Raw genomic sequence first — 26,723 nt, 5'->3', positions numbered from 1 at the left:
ATCATGTTATCCCATATTGGGTATCATAGAAAATGAAATGTGACATTTAAACCTTGTTATCTATCTTTCATCACCACGCTGCCTGTTTCTGCCTTTTCTCATTTTGTAATTTCTGTCCTTCTACAAGAAGAGTACTTGCACACGGTACTGATGTTTGAACATCAATATTCCTGGTTGCAAAGTCTTGCATTTATTTTGCGCATATTTGCACACACAAATAAAATAAATTCCAGCACCCAGAATGCAATTCACATTAATAATGCACACACGTGCTTGCTTGCGTGTATTTGTGCACATATGCACGTAAAACGCTGACCAGCCATGCACGTTTATGCACCTGTGTATACAGGTGCATTGAAAACAATGATCTCCACCTACAGTAAATATATATATATATAGTGCTCAGCATAAATGAGTACACCCCTTTTGAAAAGTAAGATTTTAATCAATATCTCAATGAACACAAAAACAATTTCTCACATTTTTACAAAACTGAGTTTTATAGAACATTATTTAGCTCATTACATGAAAGTAAGGTTAATAATATAACTTGGATTACAAAATCTTCAGTTTTACTTAAATTAGTTGATGCAAAAATAAATACAACCCACAACAAAAATTACTAGTATTTTGTATGATCTCTATGATTACAACATTTATCTTTTTCCATTCTTCAAGAACAACCTCCTTTAGAGACATACTTGGCCACTGAATCATTTTCACCCTGTTCTTCTTCAGAGATACAACAGTGGCCTTAGATGTGTGTATTGGATGATTGTCATGTTGGAAAAATGCACGACAACCAAGGGCACAGAGTAATGGTAGCATCTTCTCTTTCAATATAGAACAGTACATCTGTGAATTCATGATACCATCAATGAAATGTAGCTCCTTGACACCAGCAGCACTCATGCACCCCTACAGATGGACAATGTCATCACCATATTTACTGTAGGCACCATATATTTTTCTTTGTACTCCTCAACTTTGCAATGCCATACAGTTTCAAAAACATTTATCTTGGTCTCATCACTCCAGAGTACAGAGTTCCAGTTGTCTTCTTTTTCAGCATAGGCCCTGGCTAATTCTAGGTGGGCTTTTTTGTGCATGGGCTTTAGGAGAGGCTTCCTTCATGGATGACACCCATGCATGCCATTCTTCTGCAGTGTATACCACATTGTGCCACAGGAAACTATCACCTCACTTTGACTTTCGACTTCTTTAGCTAACTGAAGTGAACTTGCATGGCGATTTTCTTCAACTCTTCTCATGAGACTCCTATCAAGGAGTTAACTTCCGTGGACGGCCTGGACGGCTCTCTCTGAGATGGTTGCAGTTTCATCTTTGTAAAATTTTTGTATCACTTTTGCTAGAGTATTCCGACTGATAAGTAAAGCTTTTCTGATCTTCTTGTAGTCTTCACCTTCCTTGTGTAAAGAAATGTATTTTCTTTCTCAGGCCTTGTGACATTTCTTTCCCATGTGGTGCCATTGCTGACAGCATGAATAGGGAAGGTTTTTATTTGTTAAGTAAGACATGGGTCAAATTTTGAATGAATTTTCTTTTGAAAACCTTATCCAAGAATTTTCGTTCAAATTTCACACCATTAGTGGGCTGCAGTAACAGCCGATTTTCGTGCGGCCATCAAATTTGAGTAATCGGGCATGTTGGAATTTTTTTGAAAAACAAACGATTTTCTAGTCAATGATGGGAGAATCGTGCGAGAAATGTAATCGAAAAAAAAATGCGCATATGCATGAAAAGAAAATTCCTGAAAAGAAAAGAAGATTCCCAGCTACGAAAATTAATTTCTCTAGCAATATGAGGTGAAATTGAAGGCTTGGTTGGTCGAATCTCGAAATCAATGGTGGCACCATCGGATCACAAAACACACTAAATTTCTGATTATCAACAGAAAATTCTTTCGAAATTCGACCATGCATGGCCAGCCTAACGCTATTTTATAATCAACTGTCTGCTGGACACCTGTTTAATGAAAAATTAGACTCACCTGTAGTTGTCTAAAATTTAGCTTTGCTCCTAAGACATTCATTGGGGTATATTCATTTTTGCAACATGTTCTTGAATGAATTTATTAAGGAAAAATACATTTTTTGTGTGTGCAAATTAAAAAATCTTGGTAGCAATCAATGGCCTGCATTTGTGGGAGTATATTGTAGTATAGTCTCCCATAGAAAACTTTGATTCTGAAAGGAAAGTAAAGGTTTTCTGACAAATCTGTTGAGGTGTACTCATTTATGCTAAACACTGTACACCATAAATATATATAAAAAACTGTATACCTAAAACCGCTGTGTTTTCAGGCAGCAGTGTGCAAGAGCCCTTTTACATTTCTGTTCTGTTTATAAACAAAATCTGGCCATGCACCAATCAAAATTTTAAAAGGAAAAAGGATTGCACTAAATATTTAAAAATATGGAATTAAAACATATAAAGTCCATAGGTGCATCCACATGTGTTTGTGACAAACTGGAATCTTCTTCAGTGACTAGGTCCACCATCCATCACCTTGTGCCACTGTACCTCCACCAAAAGCTATAATAACTGCTTACCAGCTCCTGTTGACCCCTTATTACAGGGGGTCAGTCTGCACTTTTGGCTTAAAACTCAGCCTGGGCCTTTCTCCACATCTCAGATCTCATCCGCATACCGTATGTCACACGGTGAGGAAAAGGTAGAAAAAAAATTACCAGAAAAAGAAGAAGCTCCACATAGCATAAAGTCCTTGGTATATTTATTGAAGTAGTAAAAATGTTGCACTTACAACAGTAAATAGTAAAAAACCCACCATAAGTTTGGTGTGTTGGCCGTCACACAACCCGTCCTGCGGGACACGAAGAAGATGGTGACGTCAGTGCGTCGCTCTGCCCTATGCTTTTGTCACAAATTATCTCAACCAGGGGCACGGGCGGCCCATCAATTTTACACACCTCTCACCATCATATATACACTTCAAAACAACCAGGCCTCATTCTGAGCCTCGGTTGGCCATACTACCCCACATTTTCTCTGAAACCAATCAAAATGTGTCTGGTTTAGCAGAGTCCGGCTGAATTTTGAACAGTGTCTGTCAGTCCCTGTTTGATTGACTTCCGATGAAGGGACATGCTGGAAATGTTGTTAAAAAAAGTGCCAGATACACGTTTATTCCAACAAAAGTCAAGGGGACAATCAAAAAAGTTAGCCAATGCATTTTTGGGGTTCAAGAGCGCCCCCTTCATCAGGGCTAGAAAGAATATATGGACATCTCCAAATCAATACACTATCCCCTTCTAGGGTCATATTCAAAACCAAACAGCCAATAGTATTGAAAGTGTCAAAATAATACTGTATACAAAAACCTAAGACAAATATGAGAACATGAATAATAATCCATACTTTTGGTCAAGTGCCGAGTACCGAGATACCTTTACGATGCAATTTGAGGAAATATTTTCTTGATCAGCTTCTGCAGCCAATCAGCTGCAGATACCTGATCAGTGTATTTTGACAGCCGTTGGTGCAGCTGCAGAACACAATGCCTCAGGAAGTGGCTGAACAGAAAAAAACAGTGTATGACCAGTTTAAGAATCATAAAAAGATCAATCTATGGGACCACAAAATGTGTACCTCAAAATATGTCGGTATATGAGGGAAAGCCCAAAAATGTGTGTTGTTGTGGGTTTTGTCCCACTTTTATGAAAGGAATTATTATAATACATGATTTATACAGTGCCAATAGTTTGAAAAACGCTTTATATACCGGCAATTGAGATGGTATAGTAACAATTTAATCCATTACAGGAGCATTCAGAGGGCCCTACTTGTGAGAGCTTACAATCAAAAGGATTCTTAAAACTGTTACTGTGGCAAGATTTTGGCAGCATCACACAGCAGGCGTGTGTGAGTGTAAAACCCTACTACAGATTTAACTTGCTACTACAGGCTTCTAAGGTAAGACCGCAGTTGGCGCCGCGGTATCAGACTGAAAAGTACAATTAGTATACTATGAAGCCATGTGCACACCAGATGCAGCAAGTGTTCTTGCCTGTTCACCAAAACCCAATCACGGACTGTCTGCTCACCAAAACCCAGTCATGGACTGCCCGTTCACTAAAATCCAATCACGGACTGTCTGCTCACCAAAACCCAATCAAGGACTGTCTGCTCACCAAAACCCAATCACGGACTGTCTGCTCACCAAAACCCAATCACGAACTGTCTGCTCACCAAAACCCAATCATGGACTGTCTGCTCATCAAAACCCAATCACGGACCGCCCGTTCACTAAAATCCAATCATGGACTGCCTGCTCACCAAAACCCAATCACAGACTGCCTGCTCACTAAAATCCAATCATGGACAGCCTTCTTACCAAAATCTAATCACGGACTGCCTATTCACCAAAACTCAATCAAGGACTGCCTGCTCACCAAAACCCAATCACGGACTGCCTGCTTACCAAAACCCAATCACGGACTGCCTGCTTACCAAAACCCAATCACGGACTGCCTGCTTACCAAAACCCAATCAAGGACTGCCTGCTCACCAAAACCCAATCACGGACTGCCTGCTTACCAAAACCCAATCACGGACTGCCTGCTCACCAAAACCCAATCAAGGACTGTCTGCTCACCAAAACCCAATCACGGACTGCCTGCTCACTAAAACCCAATCACAGACTGCCTGCTTACCAAAAGCCAATCAAGGACTGCCTGTTCACAAAAATCCAATCACGGACTGCCTGCTCACCAAATCCCAATCACAGACTGCCTTTTCACCAAAGCCCAATCACAGACTGCCTGATTACCAAAGCCCAATCACAGACTGCCTGATTACCAAAGCCCAATCACAGAGTGCCCGCTCACTAAATTCCAATCACAGGTTGGCTGGGTGTCAACACTGATACTTATTGTGTATTGTGTCCACTACTCTCAGTCTATCATTAGCTTTGCATTTGCTGATCACGTTCAATTAATGCATGCAGTGTGAAATGCGTTCAGCAAACACAATACTGTCAATAAGTTCTGACAGCTGTGATCACAGTAGACATCAATGATGACTTCTCCTGACATAAAGGCAGCCTGCAGGCAAGATGTGGTGAGCTCAGCCCCCACCTAATGGGTAGAGGCATATATCCCTGCTTTATCTAGTGTGTACATGATGCTTGCATTTACATTCCTGGTTGGAGGAGTCTAGCAATAACTGATCAACCTTTACAGAAGCAGCTTATGATTATTACACTAAAAGTACAGATTAACAAAAGCTGAATATCTTGAGATAGTGAAACGCATCAAATATGGCTGTTTGTGCTTGTAAAGCATTTTTTCCCCCCTTTCTGTGAACCTCCTGCCTCCTCCTGTACAATGTTGGCTCTCAAACTCGGTGCAGGAAGCACCAACCAGCAGTGGCCAAAGGACCAGCAGTGCAGAAAAAAAAGCCTGCGGCACAGCTGCACATGGACTCTGAACAGTGACAAAGTGGACGGCGCTAGAGAAAAATCTCGCAGGAGCTGGGTTTTAATGTAGCAATTTGATTCAATTTTCCACTCTATAAAATTACCCATCACCGCTCCTTGCTGTCTAACAGACACCTTCACTCTTAATTTAACAATCTGATCCAATTCTGCCAGGGAAATTGGAAAAATTTATCACCTGTGAAATTTTATTTTTCCTCGGTTGTATCTGTTTTTGTAAAACTTCATTAACGACGATGACTTGCTGAGGAAATAATGTTTTCTTTCTTTTTTTTTCCTGATCTGCTTGGGACACGAGAAATAGCCCCAGCAGAGCCTGTAGGCTCATTAGCATAATAAAACAAAGAGAAGCTTACAATGAGCAAAGACAGCAAGCCTTTGGAAGGATGTGTGGGTGCAATGATGCCCTTTTGTATTATGGATAAGGATAACCTCGTACCTGGAACCACCTCATAGATATCATCATCATCCTCCATTGGGCTATCTGCTCTGTCCAGACTAATACGCTGACCCATAGAGGAAGAATTTAGGCTTTCCACATCATCATAGGACTCCTCATCATCTTCACATGGTATAGAGGCTGACAAGATATCTGGGCAAATATAAGAACATCTTATTAAGATATGTTAAAGGGATGGCTGTAAAGGACATTACATGTACATGGTTAAGCATGCCTATACTGTATATGCATAATTTTACCTATTTCTAGGGTATTTTCAGACCTCGAACATGAAAAGCGGTCCTCAAATATACTCGTCTTTCTCAGGAGAGCATGACACCATGTAGCCCATTTTAAAAAGTATGTAAACCCTAATAGCCAGATTCAGGTAGCTTTACGCCGGCGTATCAGTAGATACGCCGACGTAACTCTGAATCTACTCCGTCCTAAATGTAAGCGTATTCTGGAAACCAGATACGCTTAAATTAGGCTAAGATACGAGCGGCGTAAGTCTCCTACGCCGTCGTAACTTAGGGTGCAATATTTACGCTGGCCGCTAGGTGGCGCTTCCATTGAGTTTGGCGTAGAATATGCAAATGACTAGATACGCCGATTCACGAACGTACGTGCGCCCGTCGCAATTAGTTACGCCGTTTACGTTAGAGATACGCCAGCGTAAAGATAAAGTTGCTCCCTAGGTGGCGCATCCCATGCAAGGTATGGACGCCGGAACAGGCCTATCTTTTTACGTCGTTTGCGTAAGTCGTACGCGAATAGGGCTGTGCGTAAATTACACTCACGTCACAGGCATTGAGCCGACGTATCTTTGGGCGTAAATACGACGTGATACTGAGCATGCGCGCGCATGCGCCGTTCGTTCGGCCATGTATCTACATGGGGTCAAGCCTCATTTAAATACAACACGCCCCCTACAGCCTACTTTAAATTACGCGCGCTTACGCCGGCCTATTTACGCTACGCCGCCGTAACTTAGGAGGCAAGTGCTTTGTGAATACAGCACTTGCCTCTCTAAGTTGCGGCGGTGTAGCGTAAATACGGTACGCTACGCCCGCGCAACGTAGATCGGTCGTACAAGAATCTAGGCCTAAATCTATGTTTAGTCTCCTTGGTGTCATGCCTCATTGCTTTGTTTTCTTAAACAGAAAGTTTATAATTTAAAAAATACATTTTATTGCCCAACTTAAAGCTGTATTAAATTCCAAACCAATCCTTTGGTGTGATCACTGCATTATTTAATTTTTTTAGGCTTTTTTTTCTCTTTTTCACCTGGTGATCTGGCCAGTAACATACCTCCTGAATTAGTGTCCCCCACTGAGGATTAGGGCTGGAGACTGGACGGACTCGATCAGTCACTAATCATTGGTGGGTGATAACTTGGGTGAGTAGGAAGAGATCCATTCCAGTGGTTTATGCCCAATTTGAGGATGGTGACGATGAGCCCTCTTGGGGCTTGGATTGCTTCCTTTGGGTATGGCCCTTACTGTCGTTTCCATATGTAGACTTAGAAAGGTGAATAGAAAAATAGCGCCAGGTATCCAATAAGATAAAAGTTAGATGGCATGTTAGAAGACGTTTATTGAGAATAGCAGTAAGTACATTGAGCCAACGCGCTTTGGGGGAACAGGGACTCCTCCTTCTTCAGGGCCGTTGCTACATGCTAGTAGATTGGAAGAATTCCCAAACAGGTGTGTTAATGGCAAACAATCAGAGGGATGCCAGAGTATCAGTGTTGTTTGCAGAGGCAACATTGAAGGGGGCATTTGGAGCCACAGCATTTAAAAAAAAAAAACACTCTGGATGAAGGAGCGCAGGGGCACCTTTAGACAGCAGCATTCTTAATCTGGGGGGAAGGGAGTGTTAGATGCACTAGCAGATTTAGATCCACTAACAAACTGAAGACAGCAACAGTTTTGATCATTTTAAGCACCCCTGTCAGTGGTAAATTTCTGACTCGATGCTCTAAATACTACATTTGCAGAGGAGCTTGTTCTGTTGAAAAATAACAGACTTACTGGCTGGATCATCGGATGAAAATAATGTGAAGAAAGCCTAAAAAATAAAACAAATGCATCCACCACATCTAAGGTTTGGTAAACTGCAATATAAAATGTTTGCTTTTGGGTTTAATACCACTTTAAAGTACATGTAAACCCAATTCATAAAATTTGACTTGGGCATACATATCTGCAGTATTTTGTTATCTCTCTTCAAACAGCTAAGTCCCATAGCTCTCTCCTGACCCATTTCTCTGTTATCAGCCTGAAAAATTCTGACAAATTCTCTGACACATCAGATAAAAGCAACCAAAAATTTCTGTCAGGGAAGGTTGCTATAAATAGATTAGCAGGGAGCTGGCTCTGTTACAAAACACCTCTGAGAGTCTCTGCCTATGTGGAGAGGGGGTGTGTGCATTTCCTCCAATCAGTAATTTTAGCTATCTTGGCTGTATGCCCAGACATCACACTCTGTGTTAAACAGGAAGAGAAAATTTCCTAACAAGATCAGAACTTCCTAAACAGTATATGAAGCTGAAGACAGCAGATATACATGTAAAACCTATGTAGGGAGATTTGGTTCATCTCTGTGTATCATCTGAGGCTGTTCACATCACTGGGTGTATGGAGAGTTTACATCCACTTTAAGTTAGATAGACACTTTCTAGTCATTACTTATGCCCCCTTCTCAGGTATTTTACAATTTCTTAGACCTGATAACATTTTTAGATTTGATAGGCAGTCCAAGGGCAAACTGGGGGAGCGCACATTGCAGGCTGACAATGCTGCTGCTATTTGTGAGGCAGTGGTTTAGCATTGTCTGCCTGCAATAAGAAGTACTGTTACTGGCAGGATTTCCAAAAAATGATCTGCCCAAGAGAAATGTATACAGTGGGACATGACACAAAACATAATGAAAAATAGATAATTAAAATTCTAATTTGACTTGGTAATATAATTTTTTACCCTGACATGTGAATTAATATTCCACGTAGTTATTAGCATGTATTAACTTGTATTGCATATTATATGAAGCCTCAAAAATGATCTTGCCTAAGGCCCCGTACACACGATAGAATCCATCCGCTGAAAAATCTCAGCGGATCGGTTTCAGCGGATAGATTCTATGGTGTGTACATTCCTGCGGATATTTATCCGCGGAAATTTCCCAATTCCAGCAAATAAAATTTGTAGACATGTCTACAAATCTATCCGCTTGAATCGATCCCAACGGATTGATCCGCTGGTCTGTACAGACTCACCGGATCAATCCGTCCGAAGGGATCCCCCGCATGCGTCGTAATGATTCGACGCATGCGTGGAATTCCTTATATGACAGCGTCGCGCTCGTCACCACGTCATCATCGCGGCGACGGCGCGACACGTCAGCGCGAGGGGATTTCGATCCTATGGTGAGTACACTCCATCGGATCCAAATCCGCTGAAATCCTCTCGTGTGTACTAGGCCTAAAACTCTTGTGAAAGAACAAGGGGGTTGATTTACTAAAACTGGAGAGTGCAAAATCTGGTGCAGCTCTGCATAGAAACCAATCAGCCTCCATGTTGCATACATTTTTCAATCATATGAAATTCATAACCCCTTTCCATATGCCTTAAAATTGTAGTACTGTTTAAACACATCTTTTACACATATGCACAAAAGGGTGAAGTTGAACATACCTTTCACCAAGAACTGTATTTGGTCAACCCAGTCCCTGGCCTCTGCTGGGCTGGCAGCTGTAAACTGACAATTGAAAGATGATAAAAAGTATTAGCTAGGCATTTTGACCTTCTCTTTCGCTTTGAATTATAAGCACTGGTTATTACCTGATAGCTGCGGCTACCCGGTGACACAAGCTCAAAGCAGGAATCTCGACGAGAGTCTTTACGGATGTACGGAACCAGCTTAGAGCTACAATTCTTTATCAAGAAGCCTCCTTTTGGAACTTTTCCTATAATTGGATGTGTTTTATGTTAAAAGGCATCATCCTAAAGCATTTACACATAGTAATTAGGGCTGTTACTGATTAAAATTTTCGTGTTCGATTAATCGATTCTTTTTAAATCGATTAATCGACTAATTTTGATTAACTATAACGCATATACATTTTTCGGATCACCACAATATATAGTCCCCACTGTAATATCCACAGACATCTCCCCACTGTAATATCCACAGACATCTCCCCACTGTAATATCCACAGACATCTCCCCCCACTGTAATATCCACAGACATCTCCCCCACTGTAATATCCACAGACATCTCCCCCACTGTAATATCCACAGACATCTCCTCCCTGTAAAACTTTTTTTTTACCCGACGCAACTTTATTGTCCCGTCGCAATCCACAAAGCCCGACGTAACGTAATTTCGCGCGCTGCCCGTCGGGAAAATGACGTCACGAGCATGCGCAGTACGGCTGGCGCGGGAGAGCGCCTCATTTAAATTGTCATCGCCCCCTGCAGAAGAGGACCGCCTTGCGCCGGAGACATTTAAGTTACACGGCCTGAAATTTCTAGGTAAGTGCTTTGTGGATCGGGCACTTAGGTAGAAATCTTAGGTCAGTGTAACTTAAATGGGAAAAGATAAGTTAGGCAGGATTTTTGAGGATTTGGCCCAATATTTGCACTTGGTTTTCCAGTTAAGTTAAGCAATTTTTCTAAGAAGTCCTATCCCCGTACTATCTAGTGAAGGACCAATGTATACCCTATTTTGTTGCTCAACGTTTCCCTACTTCTCTAGCTCCCTTTTCTATGTGTCAGAAATATTCCCAAAGAACACTTACCGCAGGCAGAAAGATGTGGGGAGTAAACAATGTAGATAAACCATATTAGCACATAAGACTGTATTTAGCCCTCCTCCTCTCAAACCTATCATGTGGAATTCCTCCTTAGTTTATAATCACCGATATAGTGCCTTAAAAAAGTATTCATACCCATTGACATTTTCCAAATTTGGTCATGTTACAAAAAAAAACATAAATGTATTTTATTGATATTTTATGTGGTAGACTAACACAAAATGGCACATAATTGTGAAGTGGAAGGAAAATGATAAGTCAATACTTTGTAGAACCTCCTTTCACTGCAATCTTTTTGGGGATGTCTTTACCACCTTTGCACAGCTAGAGAGTGATTTTTTTCCCATTCTTCTTTGCAAAATAGCGCACGCTCTGTCAGATTGGATGGAGAGCGTCTGTGAACAGCAATTTTTAAGTCTTCCCACAGATTCTCAATTGACTTTAGGTCTGGACTTTGACTGGGCCATTCTAACACATGAATATGCTTTGATCTAAACCATTCCATTGTAGCTCTGGCTGTATGTTTAGGGTCGCTGTCCTGATGGAAGGTGAACCTCCGCCCCAGTCTCAAGTCTTTTGCAGACCAACAGCTTTTCTTCTAAGATTGCCCTGTATTTGGCTCCATCCATCTTCCCATCAACTCAGACCAGCTTCCCTGTCCCTGCTGAAGAAAAGCATTTCCACAACATGATGCTGCCACCACCATGTTTCACTGTGTTTTCTGCCACACATAGCGTTTTGCTTTTAGGCCAAAAAAGTTCAGTTCTGGTCTCATCTGACCAGAACACCTTCTTCCACATGTTTGCTGTGTCCCTCACATGGCTTCTCGCAAACTGCAAACAGGACTTCTTATGTCTATCTTTCAACAATTGCTTTAATTTTGCCACTCTTTCATAAAGAGCAGATTTGTGGAGAGCACAGCTAATAGTTGTCCTCTGGACAGATTTTCCCACCTGAGCTGTGGATCTCTGCAGCAATTCCATGGGCATCTTGGCTGCTTCTTTAATTCTCTCCTTGCCCGGTCTGTCAGTTTAGGTGGATGGCCATGTCTTGGTAGGTTTGCAGTTCTTCCATACGCTTTCCATTGCCGGGTGATGGATTGAACAGTGCTCCGTGAGATGTTCAAAGCTTGGGATATTTTTTTAGAACCTAACCCTGCTTTTAACTTCTACACAACAGCTGTATTTATACTGAAATTAAATTACACACAGGTGGACTCTAATTATTAATTGGGCGACTTCTGAAGGCAATTGTTTTCCATTCGATTTTAGTCAGAGGTATCAGAGTAAGGGCCCTTTCAGACGTGCGGACCGTATGTCCACATTTTCATCCATCCATTGCAGATGAAAACGGGACATACATGGGTCCCTATGTGATTGCGGGTGTCAGCGGATGACCATCCGCTGACACCCGTAATCGTCTGCCTCCGCACTGATCCGATTTTTCAGACGGAAGAAAATCCTATTTTTCTTCCATCTGGCGGATCGGATGAACACGGACATATGGTCCGCGTTCATCCGATCCCCCATAGGGGAGAGCGGAGGAAAGACAGGGCGGTCCCTGCACAGTGTGCGGGGACCGCCTTGTCAGCCAACGGCTCAGCTGGGATTTTACGGAGGATCCCCGCTGAGCTTTTGCGGACACATCATTACTGATCCGCCTGTGTGAAAGGGCCCTAAAGGGGGCTGAATACAAATGCACGCCACACTTTTCACATATTTATTTGTAAAAAATTTGGAAAGCCATTTATCATTTTCCTTCCACTTCACAATTATGAGCCACTTTGTGTTGGTCTATCACATTAAAAACCCAATAAAATACATTTATCTTTTTGGTTGTAACATGATAAAATGTGAAAAATTTGAAGAGGTATGAATACATTTTCAAGGCACTCTAGTTCACAAAGTCAAGTGATCAGTTACCTTTCTCACTGGAATAGTAACAAAAGCTCATGTTGGTGAGAACACACCACTTCTTCCGCCATTCTGACCCAAATAAACCATGGTCTGGAACAAAGAATAGATACAAGATTAGAAAATATTATCTTGCTCTTCTATTTGATACATTATTGTTACATTGTCCAGAGTTTATTGCCATAGAATCAAATCTTAAAACTGGGACAACTTGGTTGTGTTGGGAAGACAGGGTTACATTACAGGAAAACTATTAAATGTCCAAATGAAACACATTAAAAGTAAAAAAAAGTCCCTAGTTATAATTATATTTCATCACAGAAAAATGTAACATTTCAAACCACCAAAAAGCTCTGCTATGCTTATGCCGCGTACAGACGGTCGTTTTTTGTGATGAAAAAAAACAACGTTTTAAATCATGAAATAAAACGACGTTTTTGAAACTTCATTTTCAAAAACGACGTTGCCTACACACCATCGTTTTTTCACAATGCTCTAGCAAAGCTAGGTTACGTTCACCACTTTTTTCCATTGAAGCTCGCTTTATAACTAGCTTCTGGGCATGCGCGGGTTTAAAAACGTCGTTTTAAACGTCGTTTTTTGCTACACACAGTCAATTTCTGTGAAACAAAAAAACAACGTTTTGAAAAACGACACAAAAAATTCAAGCATGTTCGAATTTTTTTTTTGTCGTTTTTTTTGAAGACATAAAACAACGTTTTGCCCACACACAATCATTTTAAATGAAGTTTTTTAAAACGTTGTTTTTTTTCATCACAAAAAACGACCGTCTGTACGCGGCATTAGAAGCGCTTCATCAGCTCAGCACAGCCAAGTTTAATAAAAACAGAAACTTTTAACTTCTGGTGAAATTGTATTTTGAATAATACGAAAACATCACCAGTGCCTTTGCATACTGCTGTTAAGTAGTATACTTAAACAATTAATGCCAATGATAGATCATGTTATTAAGGACTTCATCATACTATGCTCATCTGTGGCATTACTGCCCTAATGCTAATGTACAATATTCTGCACATTATTGTGCGATGCAATAAAGTAGCTAATTCATTTTAAAAGAGCTGCCCAATGCACAGCAACAGAAAAGGGAACAATGTCGCTGTGGCAGATTTTTGCGCTGCCGCTTACTGTAGTTGGGTACCGGGGGGCCCATTCTACATCCATATGCATTACCACAATGCAATAGTGTGAAGAAAGCCTAAGGCCCCTTTCACACATGCGGACAGTATGTCCGCTGTTTCATCCATCCATTTACAGATGAAAACATACAATAAACATCCGCTGACACCCGATCTCACCGGTGTCCGAAATGCTTCGATTCTGCAGACAGAGGAAAATCCTATTTTTCCATCCGTCTTCAGAGCGGATCAGGTGAATACGGACAGACGGTCCGTGTTCATCCGATCCCCCCATAGGGGAGAGCGGAGATCTGACAGGGCTGTCCCTGCACAGTGTGCGGGGACCGCCCTGTCATCTGCCGGCTCAGCGGGGATCAACGGAGCGATCCCTGCTGAGCAAGCGGATACACATGTACGGAACCTCACAGGATCTGTACATGTAAAAGGGGCCTAAAAGTTACAACCATTACTCAAGGTCACCTCTTTCAAGAATAAAATTAACTTTTTGAAAAAACAGACCAAATTTTTGGTTCTTACATTTTTTATCTGTGATCACTGGCAACACACAGGAACAAATGTGTAAAAATGCAGAGTTAACATGATACAAACCTTATTTGTAATATAAGGATATACGCCAATCAGTCATAACATTACTGACAGCCTGATGGGTTGAAAGCAGAAAAAAATGGGCAAACGTAAGGATTTGAGCAACTGTGACAAGGGCCAAATTGTAATGGTTAGACGACTGGGTCAGAGCAACTCCAAAACTGCAGCTCTTGTGGGATGTTCCCCGTCTGCATCGGTCTGGATCTACCAAAAGTAGTAAAGGAAGGAAAACCATCAAACCCGAGGACAGGGTCATGGGTGGCCAAGGCTTACTGATGTATATAGGGAGCAAAAGCAGGCTGTGTAGTCCAATTAAATAGGAGAGCTGCTGTAGCTCAAATTGCTGAAAAAGGTGATGCTGGTTCTAATAGAAATTAGTCAGAATACTTTATTTTCTCTTCAGATGTAATAAATCTTTTACTTTTCACTAAAGATTTCCGTAGAGAGGAACAACTATGAGTTTTCTGTAATTTTTTGAGGCCTGGTGACCAACGGGGCTTAAAGGCTATGGTCACATTTTTTCTCTCTAAATTCCAGCTCCCTGTGTACCAATATAGCATTAATGTACTTCTTTTGCAAGAATAAAACAGCTTTCCAATAATTCTACACCAGCTTACCCAACTCTCTTCATAGCTGTCTAAACACACTGCTCAATTATTTCTGCTACCAGCTAAGGGTAGATGATGCAGGTTATGTGCTGATGAGATCAGCCAATCAACTCCTTCCTGTGTCATGACCTAAAGTCTGACCAGGAAGTAAGGCAGAAGTAATCGAGCCGTGTGTTTAAATGGTTATGAAGAGAGTGAGGTAAGCCTGTGTAGAATTAATGGAAACCCGTTTTATTTTTTGCAAAATAAGTACAATAATGCTATATTGGTGCATAGGGGAACTGGAATGTAGAAAAAAAAGAGGTGAACTTAGCCTTTAAAAAACAGTCAGAATATAGAATGCATCTGTTTGTTGTGCATGGGGCTGTGTACCCGCAGAACTGTGAGGCCCCGTACACACGACCGGTTTTCTCAGCAGAATCCAGCAAGAAATGGGAGACGTATTCTGCCAAGAAAACCGGTCGTGTGTACACTTTTCGCGAGGAAACCCGTCGGGAAACTCGTCGAGCCAAATAGAGAGCATGTTCTCTATTTCCTCGTTGGGCAATGGGGAAATTTGGCGAGTTTTCTGACAGCCGAACAAGAAACTCGACGAGCAAAACTATGTGTTTTGCCCGTCGAGTTTCTCGGTCGTGTGTACGGGGCCTCAGTGTGTCTATTCTGACCCATTTTCACAGCCAAAAGCACCTACAATGGGCACATAAGCATCAGAACTAAACCGAGGTGTTGACTTAGCCTCCAAATTCTCCAGATCTTATTCCAGTTTGTGGGATGTGCTGGAAAAACTAATTCGATCCATGGAGTGCCCAGCCTAACAGGACTTAAAGATCTGCCACTGACAGCTTGGTGCCAGATACCAAAGCATACCTTCAGAGGTCTAGCAAAGTCCATGCTCAATGGGTCGCTGGCTTTTTTGGCAGGGAGACCTACTCATTATTAGGTGGGTGGTCATATGGCTGATTGGTGTATATGTCTTCATATAGTTAACTGACCCCTAATATTGATCCCCCAGTATGAAAAGATGTGTATGCTTAGCACATTGTGCAGTGACTTAATTATCAATTTTTGTCAGAGAGGCCGTCTTCTGTATAATTAGAAAGCAGAGTGGAAAAGCCTATTCAGAACTGACAAGCCCCAATGAAGACAATAGAGTTGGTCTTTATGGAAATTCAGTTTCAGCACTCCATGGAGATGTGCTCTAAATACTGTTGGATGAAGCACTGACTCAGAGAACAGTCATGTAAATGACATTTTCTAAAAGTCTCCAGAGACTGGCTTTATAAATCCCCAACCTCCCCTTGCTGTTTCAGTGAACATGTCACAGACAAGCACAAAACAACTCCGTAAACCAGCTGGCCCATGAGACAAACATTATTTCCCCACCTCATGGTATGCTGCACGATACACTGTAGCAAAGGAGAAGCTTTCGCATAAGCAAGCATGCGTATTACCACAAGCTTTGGCTGCAATAATGACTCAAACTGTAAGTAAACCCTAATGCCCTGTACACACGATCGGTTCGTCTGATGAAAACAGACCGATGGACCGTTTTCATCGGACGAACTGATCGCGTGTGGGCCCCATCAGTTTTTTTCCCCATCGGTAAAAAAAATAGAACCGGTTTTAAAATTTTTGTATGGTTAAAAAACCGATGTGGGGAAATCCATTGGTCAAAAATCCACGCATGCTCAGAATCAAGTCGACGCATGCTCGGAAGCATTGAACTTCATTTTTCTCTGCACGGCGTCGTTTTATGTCACTGCGTTGGACACGATCGGATTTTTAACTGATGGTGTGTAGGCAAGACTGATGAAAGTCAGCTTCATCGGATATCTGATGAAAAAATCCATCGGTTCGTTTTCATCAGACGAACCGATCGTGTGTACAGGGCATAACAATGAACTTCTCTTGCTTGCTCCCTTTTGTCTGCAAAATCTGCAATTTAAATTTTGATTACACACAATATTGCCAAAAGTATTGTGACACCTGCCTTTACCAGCATGTGAACTTTAATGACATCCCAAGTCCATAGGGCTCAATATTGAGGTGGCCCACCCTTTGCAGCTATAACAGCTTCAACTCTTCTGGGAAGGCTGTCCACAATTTAGGAGTGTGATTTAGGAGTGTGTCTATGGGAATGTTTGACCATTCTTCCAGAAACACATTTGTGAGGCCAGGCACTGATGTTGGACGAGTAGGCCTGGCTCCCAGTCTCCATTCCAAAGGTGTTCTATCGGGTTTATATTAGGACACTGTGTGGGCCAGTCAAGTTCATCCACCCCAAACTCACTTATCCATGTCTTTATGGACCCTGCTATGTGCACGTGTGCGCAATCATGTTGGAACAAGAAGGGGCCACCCAAATTTGGGAGCATGACATTTTCCAAAATGTCTTGGTATGTTGATGCCTTAAGAGCTCCCTTCACTGGAACTAGGGGGGCAAGCCCAACCCCTGAAAAACAACCTCACACCATAATCCTTCCTATACCAAACTTTACACTTGGTGAAATTGCAGTCAGGCAAGTACTGTTCTCTTGACAGCCGCCAAACCCAGATGCATCCATCGGATTGCCAGACAGAGAAGTGCGATTCGTCACTCCAAAGCACACGTCCCCACTGCTCTAGAGTTCAGTGGTGACGTGCTTTACACCACTGCGTCTGACACTTTGCATTGCACTTGGTGATGTAAGGCTTGGATGCAGCTGCTCAGCCATTGGAAACCTATTCCATGAAGCTCGCTACGCACTATTGTTGTGCTAATCTGAAGGTCACACAAAGTTTGGAGGTCTGTAGCTATTGACTCTGCAAAATGTTAGTGACTTCTGCACATTTCTGCATGAGTTGACCCCGCTCTGTCATTTTACGTGGCCTACTACTTTGTGGCTGAGTTGCTGTTATTCCTAGTTGCTTCCACCTTTGTTATAATACCACTAACAGTAGACAATGGAATATTTAGTAGCAAGGAAATCTCACAAACTGACTTATTGCACAGGTACTGTACCACGCTTGAATTACAACAAGGAAAGAGGCGCCTCTAATGCCGGGTACAGACTAGAGGATTGATCCGCGGATACGGTCCGCCGGACCGTATCCGCGGATAAATCCTCTCGAGGATTTCCGCGGATTTAGATCCGATGGAGTGTACTCACCGATGACGCGGCGACGTGCACGACGCTGTCATATAAGGATACCCACGCATGCGTCGAATCATTACGACGCATGCGAGGGAGGGAATCGAACGGATCGATCCGGTGAGTCTGTACAGACCACCGGATCGATCCGCTGAAGCCGATTCCAGCGGATAGATTTCTTAGCATGCTAAGAAATTTTTATCTGCTGGAAATCGGTCGGCCCGAAAAAAAAACGCGGAAAAAGATCCGCTGGGATGTACACACCAGCGGATCTATCCGCTGGAACTGATCCGCAGATCAATTCCAGCGGATAGATCCTCTCGTGTGTACGGGGCCTTAGAGTAGATGTATAGAAAGACACTTTAATATGCATACAGTTTCGATGAAATGCGTCCACTATTGGTGATGCCATCTCCCTGCTGCCATCTCTGCTCCGAGTTCCAAGCCTCGTTCTGATATCAAGTTTCTCCGCAGTAGCCAGCATCCATTCACACGGAGTGAAAACATCTCAGCAAGCGACGGAGCCACACAAAACGGAGAGTGCAGTCTGCAGGAGAGGCCACTTTGACTCCATTAGGTCCGATATGCTCTGTTTACTTCTACCAAAATGTGAGTGCATAAACTGTATGCCTATTAAAGTGTCTTTCTATACATCTACTCTTAAGCCCTGTACACACGATCGGATATCTAATGGAATCTAATTCGATGGATTTTTTCATCGGATATGCGACGAAGCTGACTTTCATCAGTCTTGCCTACACACCATCAGTCAAAATGCAACGTAAAACACTACGACGTGCTGAGAAATGCTTCGAGCATGAGTCGACTTGATTCTGAGCATGCATGGATTTTTGACCGACTGACTTCCACACAGACAATCGTTTTTTTCTATCGGTTTTTTATCCATAGGAAGATTTTAAAACATGTTCTATTTTTTTTCACCGATGGAAAACAAACTGATGGGGCCCACACACGATCGGTTTGTCCGATGAAAACGGTCCATCGGACAAACCGATCGTGTGTACAGGGCTTTAGAGGCGCCTCTTTCCTTGTTGTTTTTCTGCAGTTTTGGGAAACTGGTTTCTGTTCTTCTGTGACGACAGCCCTAAGAGCCCTTGAACTTTGTTACTGAATATATTTTTCCCTACACATTACCCCCTTTCACATAGACCTTGTGAGACTATGTATTCATGACACTAAGTGCTGTTAATGGGGAGATAAATGAGTCCTAGCTTTTGCACATACACTTCTATTTGTTACCACGCTTGAATTCACTGTTCTCCTGAGAGCGACCCGTTCTTTCACAAATGTTTGTAGAAGCTGTCTGCATTCCTAGGTACTTGATTTTACACACCTGAATCCAATGATTTGGAGGGGTGTCCCAATACTTTTGGCAATATAGTGTATCTGTTCAATAAGTGCAAAAGAGTATCTGTTGATTAAGAAAAATAGGACTTTTCCTCATTTTAAATCTTTTTGGTGGAACTCTTAAGAGACATAGACCTTTATAAAGGATTTGGACACTGGCAAACAAAAAACATTGATCAGCCTGGTATAACCCATTGCACTCCCAGCATGCATCAGTTTTGTAACAAAGCTATGCCCAGAGCAAAGGCATAACCACTGAGAGTGGGACAAGTGACCCTCAATGAAAAATAATAATTTTTCTCATTGAGGGACACAGGATTTAGAGAAAACTGGGATATTGAAAAATAGTCCAACTTAGAGGTGGTTAACGCAGCAACAAATTCTAACAGGCACACTACAACACAACAGAAAAAATAACTGGGCACTGCCTGCAGCTCAAAGAGGATCTTATGCCCAAAACTGAGGCCTGAGCTTCCACCCAGTAAAACTTAAAGGAATATGAACAGAAGACCAGGTGGTAGCCTTGCAGATCTTGTAAACAGTTGTCTCCTGCCGAAAAGCCCAAGAAGCACTCAAGTAGATCTAGTAGAATGTGCTTTGACATTGGAACCTGATCCCCCCCAAGACTATTGGCTCTAACAATGTCTGTGCGACTGAGAAATGGTAGAGCGAGAAGCTGGTTTCCTATCGCTCATCTGAGTTGACAAAAAGAGTTTGTCTTCCTAATTGAAGCAGTGGCTCCGATTTAAACTCATACAGCACAAATTACTAACAGACAATGAAAGAAGTACTAGAGTGGGAAGGAGCGATGAAAGTACAAAGTCCTGTTTGGGGTGAAAGGTTGAAACCACCTTAGGAAGGAAAGAGGTTTCTTGGCCTCAACACTATTGTTTTTATGAACAAGTTATTTACAAGATAATGCTGCAAATTCAAATACACACCTTGCAGAGTTGACGGCAACAAGTAAAGCAAACTTGAGAATAGGAGTGGAAAGTTAAACATTGTTGATAGGGTCAAAAGTTTTTTTGTTTTATTCCAAATTTTGATTCCATGGAGAGACAAGTGAACTACAAGAGGAATCACATAAGAGACACCCTGTACAAAAGTCTTAATCAAATGGAAGATTAAAAGTGCCACGATTTGTTACCTGATGGTACTCAGGCCAATTGCTGGTCCAGACCCAATTATAAAAAGGTCAGGTGTCATGTGCCTTACAGAATATTTTTCGGGATGAAAGTTTTTTCCCCTTGCACTAAGCAAAGAAAGTCTTCCACGTGTGATGGTAGCCCTTCTGGGAAGTGGAATTACTATCTTTAAAAGGGAAGTATGGGATTTTTATTTATTTTTTTAATCATACTTACCTAGGTGGATGCAGCATTGGTTTGATGCTGCATTTGTTCCACACCAGATCTAAGGTTGAGAACAGATTGGGTTGGATTGGATTGGAATTAATGCTTATAGAACGCCGAATGCGAGTTGTGAAACTCGCGTCTAAGCGCTTACCAACAAGCTGGGGGTATCCAGTTCAAAGGAGCAAAAAGAAGAAACTAGGACATCCAAGTAAAAGAGGGGAACAAGCAAGAAATAAACAGAAATATAAAAAGAAGGGGGGGGGGACACAAGGAGCCTATCCCTACTCCCTGACCATGGACCGCAGCCTGGGATTAAGGCAGCGTCCTGCTAAGAGCTTGGATGGCCAAATGTCTATTCGTAGGCTTGTAAAAAAAGCAGTGTTTTCAAGCCTTTGCGGAAGGCCATCAAGGAGGAGGATGCTCGGAGCTGATTCCAAAGAGAATTCCCCAGTGTTTGGAGCCGGTGGCCACCCTTTGAAGCTGATCGACTAGGTTGAATAATCACTAACATGGCGTCAGTCGAACGAAGCTCTCTGGGTGGACAGTAGTGTTGTGTCATATTCGATAAGTACATCGGACCTAGTTGCCAATAGGCCCGAAACACCAGACAGAGAGCCTTGAACTCGACCCGTTTTGCTATCGGGAGCCAGTGTAGATCCTTAAGCACCAGGGAGATGTGATTCCGCCTTGGGCAGTTTGTGACTAGTCTTGCAGCATGATTCCGTGTGATCTGCAATCGTTTTATCCACTTCTGTGGGAGTCCTAGAAAGAAAACATTAGAGCAATCTAACCTACAGTGGGTAGGTCCATGAACTAAGATCGGTTGTTATGAGTGAAAAGATTGTTAATTTTCCGTAATAATTGCAGATGGTAGTTGGCTGATTTTATGCAATATTTTGCGTGAGGTACGAAGCTTAGTTCAGCATCAAAAATGATACCCAGATTTTTAACCTGCTTAGCTGGAGTTGGGGCAGGGCCGAACGAGGATGTTCAGGCAGGTAAAAAGGTAGAGTTGGCCTGTGGGCCGATCAGCAAAAGCTCAGTTTTGTCAGTGTTAAGGCCTAGCCTGTTTGTGTCCATCCATTGTTGGATGTTAGATAGTCCCTTATTCAGCTGGTCAGGCATATTCGGTCCACTTGCAAGGTCTGCCAAGATCTGCGTGCAGATCAAACACGGCCAATAGTTTGGTACTTAGTGTTCCCTGAGCTGAGAGATGGTGACTGTCAGGTCTCGGCTCTGCCCTAACCCCCCCCCCCCCTCAAAGGGCTTCTGATACTCACCCCACATGGCCTACTCATAAATGAGTACTGCAGAGACAGAATCACAAGGGGCTGGACTTGGAAAGTGCTCCATGGCTAACAAACACAGTACACAAAGGTCTGGAAAGCACCACAATGCACAAAAATGGCTGGAAAAAATACTAAAACCTTTCAAAGTAGAGAAATGGTGTCCATCCTCCAAGGACACTAGCAAAAATTGAGGTATGCTGGGTGTGGGAGGGTTATCCCAGGCTGGTCACCGATTTTTTGTTCAGCCAGTTCAGTGTCCAAATTCTCCTGTAGGCAACAGTATGACCCATATGTTCCTGAATCCGGTGTCCCTCAATATCTCCTTTCAATAAGAAAGTCAAATACCTGTTAATTTTGACAGACATTTTTTGAGCTGATGACTTCCTGTGCTGTTTGCCTGTGCACAAGGAGGGGTAATTGGAATTAGGAGGGGGTTAGGAGAGGTCTGTGTCCTTTGTAACCCACTAGAAATTAAGTAGGCAGAGCGGACACTACATGCTTAGGAATTCAGAGCTGTGTTGTCATGTCAGATTAAGATATTGCAATTGCATTGCAATGATATCTGCAACCCTAGATTTCTGTATAATGCCTTAGGCTCTATAATCAGAAACACCAATCTTATTTTAATGGTTGAAGGATATGTAAAAAAATCTGCTTTCATCCTTCCTATCCTATACATATATTAAAGATTAAAAGCTGATCTTACAAAGTCAATTCCTCTTTCAACAGAAGGAAATTCTGCTAACTTCCTGTATCAACCAGATCTATTTCGTACAAAGAGCTTATTATTATTATTACTATACACGATTTATATAGCACCAACAGTTTACGCAGCACTTTACAATGTATAGGGGAACAACACAATTACAGTACAGTTCAATACAAAGGGTACAGGAGGGCCCTCCTCGTAGAGCTTACATTCTAAAGGGAGGGGGTGTTGGTACAAAAGGTAATAGCTGCATAGAATTTAATGGGGGTGGCTCAGGGATAGTGGTTAGGTGGGTGTGGGACAGACTTAGGGCCGAAACAACTAATCAATTATTCGACAACTAATCGATTATGAAATTATGGATTACAATTTTCATAATTGATTAATTGGCCAGTAACATAATGGGGTTAAAAAAACAAAAAATTAGTCCTTTATAGTACAAAAAAGCAAATCTCTACTGTAAATATTACTGTCACTGTCCCACAGTAAAAAAAATGAACCCCTTACAGTAGCGATTATTTCCTCTTATTTTTGTTTTTTTAACCCCCATTATGTTACTAAACATCTCAGGCCTGGGTTCACACCTCTGTTTTTTTGCAGAAACACACTACGGTTCATTTACATGTTTTCCTATGGGACACGTTCACATCCATGATTTTTTTTCAGCTGCTGCGTATTTGGAAAGGGAAAGGACTTTTTAACGCAAAACGTTGCTATTTTGTTTTTTTTGGTTCAATATACTTCAATGGAGAAGCTGCAGGAAAGCATGTAATGTGTTTTTGCGGCAATTTGTGTTTTGTAATCTGCCCCACAACAAATTGGCCCAAAAAAATGTAAATATTCAAATTTTTATTTTTTTTAAGGCTATTATCTGATTAATCGAAACAATAATCGGCCAACTGATCGATTATGAAAATAATCGTTAGTTGCAGCCCTAGATAGACTTCCCTGAATAAATTCGTTTTCAGGGATCTCTAAAGGTGGACAGGGTAAAGGCTGATTGGACATACTGGGGCAGGGAGTTCCAGAGGATGGGAGAGGCTCTGGAGAAGTCCTGAAGGCGAGCATGGGAGGAGGTAACAAGAGAGCTAGAGAGAAGGAGGTCCTGGGAGGAGCGGAGAGGACGATTTGGGCGATGTCTGCAGATGAGGTTGGTGATGTAGATGGGGGCGATGTTGTGGTTAGCATTTAGAATTTTACACAGTGGGGTAGGGGAAGCCAATGGACGGATTGGCAGAGAGGAGCAGCAGTCATGGATCGGTTAGTGAGGTGTATTAGTCTAGCAGCAGAATTCATAATAGACTGAAGGGGGGACAGCTTATGCTTCTCACACCAAAATTTCTCCCAGTAACACTATCTACTATCGTCATCACACCTCACCTCATATCTGTACATTCTATTACTGCCTGCTTATTTACCAACACTTTCTGTCTGCTCCTCTACATTAATTTCATCTTAAAGCTGTGGCAGTTCCTAGACCTGGTATCAGTCTTCTGCAGTACCAGTACATCAGGGCTGGAATGAGAGACGAAGGAAATGTACAAGGAACTCAATCAGTTTGTGTGCTGATAAGAAGCATGCTGATAGGAGGAGAGAGCAAATAGTATAGCGGCTTCTCCTGAGCTCTTCAGTTTTTTTTTCTGATCATCCCACTGGTTTGAACGGAAAAAAAAACTGTTAGTGTGTGCAAGGCTTAAATATACAGTATCTCATAAAAATGAGTACACCCCTCACATTTTTGTTAATATTTTATTCTATCTTTTCATGTGACAACACTGAGGAAATGACAATTTGCTACAATGTAAAGTAGTGAGTGTACAGCTTGTATAACAGTGTACATTTTCTCTCCCCTCAAAATAACTCAACGCACAGCCATTGATGTCTTAACCGCCGGCAAAAAAAGTGAGTACACCCCTAAGTGACCAAATTGGGCCCAAAGTGTCAATATTTTGTGTGGCCACCATTATTTTCCAGCACTGCCTTAACCCTCATGGGCATGGAGTTCACCAGCGCTTCACAGGTTGTCACTGGAGTCCTCTTCCACTCCTCCATGACGACATCACAGAGCTGGTGGATGTTAAAGATCTTGCGCTCCTCAACCTTCCACCTACAGATGCTCAATAGTGTTTAGGTCTGGAGACATGCTTGGCCAGTTCCTCACCTTTACCCTCAGCTTTTTTAGCAAGGCAGTGTTCATCTTGAAGGTGTGTTGAGGTACATGTGCGTGACTTATCTGTGGAAGAGATGGAACCAGGATGCCCTATGGGAAGAAGGCAAGCTGGCAGAGGCAGTGTGATGCTTTTGGCAATGTTCTGATGGGAAACCTGGGAAACTACCATTCATGTCCATGCCTTGATGGGTCCACGTTGTTTTGGGGGCAAATAGGAATAGGAGGACCTATCCAATATTAGACATGTGGTCATAATGTTATGGCTAATCGCTGTATGTATGTATATATCAAAAGTTCAGAATGCAACTAAACAAAGTTATGGCAAGAGCGATCACTTCCTGTGAACAATTATTAAACGCACGCATCGGCTTTACCTTTGTTTCTTTTTTCCAGATAACCTTGCTTCAAAAGTTTTTCAGGTTCTCCTGCATCTTCAGATTCTGAAATTAAAAGATTCCGATATTGTAAATAGAGAACCAGATGAAATATTAATTTAAAGAACATTTAATTATTTAAATTAATGTAAATATTAATTTAAGCAACTACTACACAAATTCAATTTACATAAACTAGTTTCATAAACCCAGTATATGAAAGTCAATAATATCTATTGTAACGGAACCCCAAATGGTACAGGGGTTAAAGCCGTTTAAGATCTTTCCATTCCAAACCCAAGACAGCTATCGACACTCCACAATCCAGCGAACACGACCCATACGGATTTCCCCAGAAACGAGACACAGCTCTGTTTGAGGTTTAAAATGGATAGATCCTTTAATGAGAAAACCAGGTTCTTATATACAGTAAGTAACCAACAATGAACAATGACTCAACTCCACCCACAACATGACACAAGGAGCCCAATACACATCTTTTAGGTAGACTTTCTGACACCAGCACGTGATCTAATTTACATGAGGTAATTAACTAATCATTTACCCAGACAAGGTGACTCTGAGATATGACCTTTAAAGATAGACACCTGCTATACAATACACATTCCTTTAGTAGACATAATTTACATGAGCTAATTAACTACAGCCGATAAGTCAGACATCTGACCTTTAGACTGTCTATTAACTTGCAATACACATTTATCATCAATAGCCCATCACACAATACAGGGTCAATTAACACCACACAATGGAAGATACTTCAGAAGCCATACTAGATTAATTTACATCACAACCAACGACATTAACACCTAACAGTCTGTGTTCCCACATTGAATGAGTCACTCTTTCAATTAACCTGTTGAGTTCAGAATCAACAAACAGTAATATTTCAAGATATCCTGAAATACATTGTGAATTATCATTACTGCCCCATCTCAGGTAGTCCAAGGTATCATTTCTCAGTCATCCTATGCCCCTAGTGGACATAGGATGATTTTAGACATAAGAGTCATCAGTGAAGCTGAAACAGGAGTATCTCATACTTTTCAAGAGCTTCTGGGTCCCACGGGCCATTCCGTTACATCTATCAATGTTGTTTATTATAGGAGTGCAAGCATATTTACCAAAGCCTCCTTGCCCACACCTCCAAACCCTGCCTGCCTCTAGCATGATGTCATGAATGACATAGCGCCTATAATTCAGATTCACTGTAGATTCAGATGTGAAACGCTGTAGAGTGGTGGCTTCTTATTGTCCTTGGCTGGCTCTGCAATCTTCACTGGGATGAGGTGATGACGTCTTTTTGTCATG

General features: G+C 41.9%; 1 protein-coding gene and 1 non-coding gene across 2 annotated transcripts in view; one reads left to right on the top strand and one right to left on the bottom strand.

Annotated features, from left to right (window-relative positions):
- The window catches only part of SKAP1 (src kinase associated phosphoprotein 1), a 634,192-nt gene that overhangs the window by 151,617 nt on the left and 455,852 nt on the right, over positions 1–26,723 (bottom strand). Inside the window, exons 5-9 of the mRNA XM_040331208.1 lie at positions 25,392–25,457; positions 12,655–12,738; positions 9,758–9,882; positions 9,611–9,674; positions 5,916–6,068 (exon numbers count right to left, since the gene is read on the bottom strand). Of these exons, the coding sequence (XP_040187142.1) occupies positions 5,916–6,068; positions 9,611–9,674; positions 9,758–9,882; positions 12,655–12,738; positions 25,392–25,457 (492 nt within the window). The remainder of the gene's footprint in view (positions 1–5,915; positions 6,069–9,610; positions 9,675–9,757; positions 9,883–12,654; positions 12,739–25,391; positions 25,458–26,723) is intronic.
- On the top strand, positions 14,774–14,889 carry LOC120919678. The gene has a single exon (XR_005744613.1). It is a non-coding gene; the product is annotated as a U5 spliceosomal RNA (small nuclear RNA).

Source organism: Rana temporaria, chromosome 12 (assembly GCF_905171775.1).
Source record: "Rana temporaria chromosome 12, aRanTem1.1, whole genome shotgun sequence".
Taxonomy (NCBI): Eukaryota; Metazoa; Chordata; class Amphibia; order Anura; family Ranidae; genus Rana; species Rana temporaria.
This window is presented reverse-complemented; position numbering and strand designations above follow the sequence as displayed.